The 10,375-nt window shown below is 34.0% G+C and overlaps 1 protein-coding gene across 1 annotated transcript; it reads left to right on the plus strand.

The window, feature by feature from the left end:
• Positions 1-9,629: 9,629 nt before the first annotated feature.
• LOC113240452 lies at positions 9,630-10,157 on the plus strand. Its single transcript, XM_026477767.1, has one exon. The coding sequence runs from the start codon at positions 9,630-9,632 to the stop codon at positions 10,155-10,157; it is 528 nt and encodes a 175-aa protein (XP_026333552.1).
• The last annotated feature ends 218 nt before the right edge of the window (positions 10,158-10,375 follow it).

Genomic DNA, 10,375 nt, shown 5'->3' on the forward strand with positions numbered 1-10,375 from the left:
GGTTTGTAGCATCTGAACTATGATCTCAATTAAGGTAATTTTTGCATACCGCTTACAGATAGATATATATATTAATTTTTAAAATATAAACTCCCAAACGAAATACTCAACGCCTTTAAATCGATAGATATTAAAAGTGTATTCTCCTGATATTGATGGTATTTGTTTCCTGGTCTTATGAAGCAAAGCTATTCCTTTCCGGTTTTAACACTATTCTCAGTGAAATCAAAATTATTCTTAGTCAACTATGCGCACATTATAAAATTTATTTTTTTAGGTATAGATATATCTAAGAATTCGATATGAAAACATATTTTTAGCTATTCATTACTTTGCTATGAAATTATTCCTAAACGCATCTTTTCTTCTTGAATTAGAAAGTTTAAAATAATATGTTTTCAATATAACTTTTCTTATTCAAATATCTTATACCATCCAAATAATGTAAGTTATTGATTTTATTACATAACATTATTATTATGTTAAAGAAAAACAGTTAGTTAAGTAAGAACATGATAAGTATTAAAAATTAGAAACAATTTACAAAACTCTCAGATTATCAAACTTATAAGTGTTAAAAGCTACGAGCACGTTCAAAGTATATTTTTATCACTTTTCGCTTAGTTATGCCAAAACTATAAAACCAGTCCTACTCAACTAGACTACTGCTACTCGACCACGCACACTTTGTTGCTTTGCAGTCACCATACGACACGCAACAAGTCACGCGTAGTGCAGCACAAAAAGTGTGACGCGTGTGAGAGAAAAGTTTGTTTATCTCTGTTACTCTTTTGCTCCGTTTCACTTCGAACGGTCCAAAGTGTTAAGATTCACGTGCTCTTGACTGTACCAAATAATGTCTCGTAAACAATCTGGTTTCACTGGGGGATCACTGATATTTCGAATTTATGCCACTTACGAGATTGAGAACTATATTGACACAAAAACTTTATAACCAAAGACCATTATCCAGCCGCTGCTTAGTCGAACGACAAAAATCTATGGTTACTGGGATCAACTTTAACACAAAAGGTGATAGGCAAAATCACAATCGTCTGTTGTTTCCGCACAACATACCACGAAACATTCGAAGAACTCATTATCTCCTAATTCTCTGAGTCCGTAGAGGAATTCACTACAGCTTAGTAAATCACAAAGTAAAAGAGGGTCAGAACCGATCAACAATGGGTACTCGCGTAATGAAAACAGAACGTAATCTGTATCAGAGCGTGTGCGGAATGCCCTCTGCAAGCGATGTAGTTGTAGACCACACTGATTTGTTGACCACCACTGAGCCAACGATTTTAGCAAAGCAGCGACATCGTCCCGAAATAGAATAAACACAAAATCAACACGTAAGAAAAAGTTACTCGCGACACATCCGCTCAGTAAGAAATACTTTCCAGAACAACAGAATTCATACCAGGCGCCAGCCAGAACACCCAGACCAGAATCAATGTAGAAAAGTTTTTTGCCCAAAAGGTCCTACCAGGAGTCGAATTAGGGACCTTTTTATCCAGCGCCCACAGCGCGAGTCGTTGGGCCACCGAAGTCGTCAATTTGAATTTTTATTTTAGAATCAGATATTTGTAAGTGCAAAGCATTAAAAACAACTCAAACAGCACTAAATAAAAGTAATACGATCTCGTCGAAGTAATAATTTACAAACAAATAAATACGTCGTAAATAATCTATTTGTATTCGATACTATTATTGTTGATACTAGTATTGAGTACAAATAGCTGTTTGATAACATATTACGTACATACCACATAGCCAATTAACAAGTGTAGAAAATAACCCATTATTTATGGTCCTAAAGATTTTTATCTCGCTACCCAGTAACATCAGAGTATTGTCACTTAATACATTTACACGTAAAATAAATACAATGCTATTTGATGACTGCTGACGAGTATCACAACAATGTTATAATTAAAAACGTTGGTATTACTCTGTAAAAAGATTTCTGGTCCGCAAAACTAACTCGTAGACTAAGTAACCAGATGGACGTCTCTAAACTATTAATTACAACTGATTAATATAATTCATAATGTAATTTATGTAATATGAATATAATAGTAAAACTCCAATGATGCAGAGCTTATCTGCACAAAGAATCAAAAATCTTTCGGATGCGCCAGATATACATACGTGTACATTCTTAAAGCAGCCACAGCAGTACTCATAAGGACAATAAACTCGAGCGAATATGAAATACTCCTAAAACGTCGCATCTACAAACTTCTAAACCCTGGAGTTAAAGTCAGTTTCGCTCAAGGACAACACGACAATTGAACAAATAGAAAAATGGCTATTCAATCTTAAATATTAACAAACTGTAGACTTAATACCTATTAAATAATTAAAACTGCAATGACATACTGTCGCCTAATAGATACAACCACTTGCGTGCATTTTTTTTTTATTCAAGAAATAAACATAAGCATCCTTACTACCAACGTATATTGGACGAAAATAAATTACAACTGAAATGCCTTAACCTAATAATTAGTAGGCATTAGCTTCTTCTAAAATATTACTTTGGAACAGTCCCCTAATTGTATTAGATTTAACTTTGGCCAATCTATAAACTAATTTACAATTCTACTATATATGATTAATATTTAAAAGTTCTTTTCTATCCAGTTTTATGTATTAAACTTAATATTAACGTCCTTTGGAGCTGTAAATTTTACGGTATGTTACCTTAATTCAATTGGATTAATTTACCTGGGTGAATAAAGTACACTTTCAGTTAACTTAAATCACCTGAGTGCATTAAACATGATTTTACATAGATAATTAATTTCATTTCAAAATATTTCATTTAATTTCGTTAATATAATATTGACATCTTAGACTTGGCATAGGTAATTTAAATGCCATGAAATGATAATATATTTTAAATTAAGTGATCTTAACCAATGAAAACCATAATATCTAAAAGTTTACATGAAAGTATTTGTTCGCCATTATTGTTACATTTTTGTGATAGATATCATAAGCCATTATTATTTATTTGTACACCAAATTGTAAGATATCATTTTTTATTTCAATTCAGATGCCGAGCAAATACGAGAACCTTAAATTTATTGTCTTCTATAGTATTTATTTACTTGGATGCACTATGCCGTCTATCACAGACGAGCTGAAATCAATTAAGTATATAATACCAACTCACCCACATAACACTGTCTGCTCATAGAAGCACACCAATTCTAGTCTCCGTTTGCCATCCGAGAGACACGGTCGATCGAATGGATGAATTATTGAATACAGCTTGCCATACAAAGAACACGGCTCTTAGCTACCGTTTGTACCCCGCGGTACACGGCCTGCTCTCCTATGACTCATTCGCATGTTGAAATCAATATCGTCACTAAGCGAAAAAGTCAATTTTTGGAAAAACGCGTATAAAGTTTATGTAAATAAGTTTAAATTTGAAAGCGAGTGTAACCCATGTAACCATTCTCAAGTCATATAGGCTACCGTTTGCCACCCTCGGGACACGGCCTGCCCATAGAAACATGGATACCACTACTTTTGCAGCATCTGATGGCTGCACTGCTTGGCACCGATCTGCTCTCACACTCTCACTTTATGTTTAAGTATTCAGTAGTTTATCCATCTAAGAAATAACAGTCAATTAGTAGATGCAAATATGTAACCAAAACACCTCTTCTTTATTATCATTACAAAACAGTATTTTTTTTTAAATATCGTATTCTATTCTTGTATGTACCGAGGGCCACACCAAAATATATAATCTATCGAAAATCTTTGTTGAAAATCGTACCTTACGTTATTTAAACAACGTTTAAGTACTTACTTTTTTTTTTCAATAATTTGCAAATCAAATACTCGTACACAATACAACTATAAACAATAATTCCCTCTTTTATGGGCGCCTGCTTAAACTACGCAATACGTATACATGTGCGATGTAAAACGAATGTACTTAATACCAGTATCATTGATTCACTTCGTCATTACTTACGCCATTATATCACTGCTTCCCTAACCCCCAATTTATACCACTAGGGTTTTTCCACTTCTGATCTGTAGTAAACTTTCCAAGTAGACATAGAAATGAGACTCCAGTGACTGTTATAAATTATATTATAAGATTTTTCACTATAAATCCAAACAAAACAAAACACGTCTGTTCTAGTCAAAGATGCTTTTCGTAATGGCGGCCGCCTGTCACCGTTCCGTTGATATCGATGATGATGTTATCGTTTTATTTCTTATTTCGATGAAACTAATTCTTAATGACGCAAAGTAAGTTTTCTAAAAAAATAAAATAATATAATGTCACGATACGCTAACAATCTATTTGCAAAGTTTTATTGAAATCGGTTACCGGTAAGTGCGCGAAACAGGATTTGTCCTCTAGTTTGCCACCCTTGAGGCGGAATATTTTATTCAAATTTAAATGGGACCACTACTTAGGTACCCTCTTTCAAAAAAAAAAAACATAAAAATAGATTCACATATTATCGCTTTACACTATGAAAAAAAAACCAGACGAATTAAGAACCTCATCTTGTTTTAAAAGTTGATTAAAATTTTTTACCGTGCTTAAAATGTGCGTGCGTATTTACTCTTTATAACTTCGTCAGAATGGCAAAGCTTACATTTAAGTGGTCGCTGAAAAGGGTTCTTCGAAACTGAATTCGAGAGGTGAAAGAGGATTAAAACTATTTGGAGGAAGAGGTATACAGGAAAATATAATAAAATATAAAATAAAGTGCTAGGGGAGTGTCGTATTATTTCTTCGGCTATTATTTATGCTGTATGCGCCATATCGCGTGATTTGTCTTGTACCATTAATAAAAAATAGAAACTATAGTAGCCCTCGGAAAAAAAAGGTAGGAAGTAATATTTTTATAAGTGTCGGACATATCTACAGTACGTACATTCAAAAGGCACATCTGACATCATAAATCACATTTTCTACCACAAAAAAATACACAATTTTGACCTTTTTAATATAAAGACACCTTTTACTTGGTAATGTACGGAAATGTATCCATATTATGTAGTTCAATTACATTTATTAGTTGTTTGCGGTCATTCTCGGGCTAGTGTTCACTACTTAATTTCCATGACAATTTTTATTATTTAAATATTCAAGTATATTATCATGTAATTATTAAAAGATATATTTCACGATACAATATTCGAATATTAAATAATATTGCACGATAAAAAATCGAATACTTAAATAATAAAAATTGCCACGGAAATTAAGTAGTGAACACTAACTAGTCTGAGAATGACCGATAAATGCCTCAAAACGCATAACTGACTACAATTGTGCTCTTTTGTTGCGTGAAAAGTCACATTTAAATTAATTGTGCCTTTTAAAGGCAGTGGTCATATTTTTTATATATTTTTTTGTTAACAGTGAAATGAGAAAATCAATGTATTTTTTATATGTCCAATTAAATTTTTTTTCTGTTAAATATGCACAAAAATATTGTGCATATTTAACGTAAATAAACTAATTTATATCAAGAATAAATTTTACTAACCTTGTTACCACAAATACCTAAACATTTTTAAACTCATTCGTCTTCGAATTTTGAATTGGCCGCTTGTGCCTTTTTTCTTCCGAGTGTAGTATAAGTTCGAAATCGGATATAAGTTTTACATTGGAACCATTGACTTACAATTGTCAATGATTGGAACGTATACAAGTGCAGAATTCAGAATATTATTGCCTTTCGCCCGCAGCCATTTCTCAGCTTATCTTTCAACTACAAACACAAATCAATATTACGAGAACACTCGGCACACTAAATTAATATTAGAGGTAACAAAATATTTGTCTCTATATTAGACTACAATTTCAGAACGATTAGCGATAGAAGTCATCTTTCGTTAAATTAATTAACGTTCAACGTTCTGAAATAGCGTCTGATATTGCTTTTAAAATGCTCGATAAGAACCGAGAGAGTCACGACCGGACTTGTCTGTATGTCGTGTCTGGGTTCCTGGTATATCTACTCGAGACGAGCGAGAGGCGACCACATATGACAGTGACTCTTGTCAAAAGTTGAAGATACTGAGCTCAATGAGACAATTTGTGAAAATAAGCCAAGTTGGGTATAAAAAATTACATTTAGCAAGGCTTATACAATTTTACTTTATAATCAATTTTAAACATAACTTTAAAAGATATATCTAAACGTAGAACATACCTAATATGAGTGTTCGTATTATATTTTTCCAATATTTCCAATTTTACAGAAATTTTCACTTAAAAATTTCCACTATTTGAAATAATTCTGAAAATTACCTAACGCTAATGCTAGATGACTTTCTTGATATAATGATAATTTTTATTTTGTCTTTTCAAAGGTTACAACGTTTTATAAAGTAGATAGATAATAAAAAAAATAGCTACTCTGGAATCCATACTAGGAATTAACTTGTGTGACAGATCTCCAGACTCTCACCTAGCCAAATAGAATGGTGTTTGATAAGGCAGTATTACAATGTAAATATATTTTAAGTATCAAATTTTACCAAGATTGTAAGCTATTCAAAAAAAAGTGATGATAAGTAAGTGACGTAAACACAAATAAAATAAAAGGTATAAAAGTAAATATAAAATATGAAAACCAAATACGGGAAGGTGTAGGTATGTGCATGAGATTATTCTTAAGGGGATAGTAAAACATCCTTAAAACTTTAACATTCCCGCCAAATACTTTTTTCGATTTCAATCGCCTAAATCACGTGGTAAGTGTGGTAAGTGTTTAGCAGCAGTAGAGCTCCTCGTGAAAGAGTTCGTCCAAAGAAGTACTGCCACTTGTTTCTGCCGCCAACAATATAGCCTGCGTTCCGATTTTGAAGGGTTAAGGGTGGTGGTGAAATTACAGGCATATGGAACTTCTCAACTTATGTCAGATGACAGGCGCGGCGTAGGGGCAGTGCCCCTCAGATCTTTGTGATTTAAAGCTGGACAGGTTCATAACAGTTACAGTGCCACTCAGAACTTTTGTGGTATCGTCGTTATTTCCGATTTCCATAACACAAGTGTTTTCGCTACTTACCTTGGAATCAGAGTTAACGTATATGATGTTGTCTAATTTTTATATTTATTTAAATTATATGTATCTTATGCATGTCTCAGACGACGCGACAGGACGAACAAGCGTGGTGGTAAGCCACATACATATCCCTGAAAGATGCAGTGCCACTCAGAGCTTTAAATCAAAAAGATCTACCACTGCACCCGTCACTCTGAGAGATACATAACTTGAAAAGTCCCATATGCCTGTAATTTCACCAGCACCATTACCCTTCAAAACCGGAACACAGTAAGGCTCAATTTATATTGCGGTGGAACGGAATGGAAGCAAATTTTTGTAACGATATTTGTACATAATGAACTTTATGGTCAATTGTGTAAATATTCCGCGGAATTCTCGCGCAAGCTCGCAATCAATACTCTGGCGCTCTCTAGTAGGCACGCGATAAAAATAGAATACTTACCATTGACCTAATATCTACTTATTTTCCCCAGTGATCGGAAATTCGGGTTTACTTCGATTGCGCCGCTTACCACAAGGCGCACGATAAAGGTGGTCAAACATCGTGACATTGAATAAACTCAAAAATATACGAGTATAGGTATATATATCTCACATTTATGTGGTCTATCAGGTACCTAAATAATCTCAGTACAGAGTACTAAAAAACCGACCTCAAAAAAATTCTCTCTAATTACCAAGTTTTACTACCCTAGCTCACCACTATAATGGAACTTGACCCAGGAGATAATAAAAAATCGGTTCTCAATACTCATAGTATATTACGAGAGAAAAATGCCTTGAATTGGAGAATAGCAAAATCAACCATTAAAATAATTGCTCCTTATAATAAAATTTACGCGCTATTTATAAAAATAAATATTCATGCGTGAACAGCCACCCTTAGAAATTTTCTTCAAAATTAAATGGGATTACTATGGAGGTACCCTCTTTCCAACAAAAAAAGAATCATGAAAATTGGTTAAAAAAATACAGTCGAATTGAGACCTTCTTTTTTGAAGTCGGTTAAAAAACTCAACTCACTAAATATGCTGAGTAAAAGGCAGTTTAGGATGCTAATCTAGCCCAGTGTGACTGTGGTGCTCCAACACAGTTCATGCAGCACTGGCTGGTGTGCCCCTCGTATCCAAATACCTGCACGAGAGAGATTCTTGTCACACGGCCACAGATAGCGCAATCAAAAAAGAAGTCCTCATTCAAAAGAACGTTGCTAATATGTTAACTTGAATAAAAATATTTGAACTTTAGTAGAAGAGTAAACAATAAGATGCAAAACTGTTTTGACCCTGATTATACTTTTTTCTTTGTCATTGTAACTAACCGCCATCTGTCACATCAATCATCAGTCTAACCACCAATATGGTTAACGGATAATACTGCAACAAATGTGGTAACATACTCGTACTCATAATAAACGAATGCTTCTTCAAGCTGTAACACTCCATAGACTTTGTGACAATTTGATTGACTGTCCAGATCTTGTGCAAAACATTAAATACAATGTACCCGTGAGAGTTCATCGACGACGTACGCGCTCCTACCTGCTGTTTAAAACGGCGCGCTGCCGAACTGGCAAGCGAGTCACTAAGGGTGTAGATTATATTCTTTCTCAGTACAATTATTTGTTTAGTGTTATTGACATACTTTATTTACCTGCTTCTAAATTTAAAAAAGCTATTATTGAAGCCCTGAGCTAATTTCTTTTTTGTTCACTTTTTACTAGTTTTAGTTTTGCTTTACCCATCACACACGTCATTTTTAATTTCAATTTTAATAGTAATATGTAGGATAATGTTGTTGATTGTACGTCACTTAATTTCACAACGAATGTAAGCATACCATTTACAATTCCTTGTTATCCGTTGAAAATAAATAAATAGACACTTCTAACGGCCAAAATAAGCAGAATCTTAAAAATTGCATGCAGATAGTTTATTACGAGAGTTTATTGTAAATTCATTTTTTTTAACGAACACTCAACATAGCCCCGCACTAGGGAAACTCTGTGTCGCGGGTGCCATGAACATACATAGACAACTACAAATTACAACCCACACTTACCAGAGAAATAAATGTAGGCCACATAAACATTTCTCCCGACCCGGGAATCGAACCTGGGACCTCTGCGTGACAGTCCGGTATGGTAACCGTTCGGCCACTGAGGCAGTTCTGCCGTAACAAATAAAAATAAAAATGAACGTTCCTTGTTAATTGAGCGTTATGAAATTGTTGCATGGGTATAGATATCTTCGAGAAATTTGCTGCAAAACGTGCTGCGGGAAAACAAATTGTCTATTTAGATGACACATGTTCACAAGAACAACAAACCCAAAAAATCTTAGCAGGGGCCATCAAACAGCGGTGCAATTGAAAGTATCATCTGGAAAAAGGTATATAATTGTGCATGCTGGACACGAGAATGGTTTTGTGCCAAAAGTTCTTCTGGTTTTTAGTACGAAATCAAAAACAGCGACTATCATCATGATATGAATTCACAGAATTTTAATAAATGGCTTACCCAAAAACTTATATCCAATTTGAATAAGCCTAGTGTAATAGTTATGGATAATGCCAGTTATCACACTGTTCGCAAGAATAAAGCCCCAACAACTGCTAATCTTAAGACTGAATTAAAAGAGTGGCTCAATTCGAACAACATTCACTTTCAAGAGTATCATACGAAAGCACGACTTTTGTGCTTAGTACATAAGCACAATCCTGACTCAGTATATGAAGCTGATGAACTTCTCAGGACAAATGGTCATGAAGTTTTGCGTCTACCTCCAAATCATTGCGAGTTAAACCCCATTGAGCTCATATGGAGTTTAGCTAAAAGAAAGGTGGCAAAGAAGAACATCAATCTATCTGCAGCTGACACAGAAAAGCTTATCAGTGAATGCTTTGCAAGCATAACGGCTGAGGAGTGGAAAAAAATGACAGACCATGTTGTTCACGTAGAAAATAAATACAAAGAAAGGGATCACATAACAGAAAATGAGAAAGTATGGGAGAAAGTGAAACATGTGAGTCTGAAGAATCGTTGCTGGCTGAATTTTTGGACAGTGACTTCGATTATGATTCTTAAATAAATAAATGAATGTTTCTTCACACATTTCTATTATTTATATGCATACACACACACACGTGGGATTATAATTTCAGTAGAGGTATTGTAATTGCACGGACATTAGTGAATTGTCTCCATTTTCTACAAAATCAGAATTATCAATTTAACCAGGGTAATTATAATGTCACTAAATGTTACCTTTTCAATGCTCTAACTTTTAACATTTTACAAATAAACGGC

Source organism: Hyposmocoma kahamanoa, unplaced genomic scaffold (assembly GCF_003589595.1).
Source record: "Hyposmocoma kahamanoa isolate Upper Pololo Valley unplaced genomic scaffold, ASM358959v1 100021, whole genome shotgun sequence".
Classification (NCBI taxonomy): Eukaryota; Metazoa; Arthropoda; class Insecta; order Lepidoptera; family Cosmopterigidae; genus Hyposmocoma; species Hyposmocoma kahamanoa.

Excerpts from the sequence above, each read along its gene's own strand:
- LOC113240452 (XM_026477767.1), top strand. The coding sequence starts at position 9,630 with ATGGATAATGCCAGTTATCACACTGTTCGCAAGAATAAAGCCCCAACA.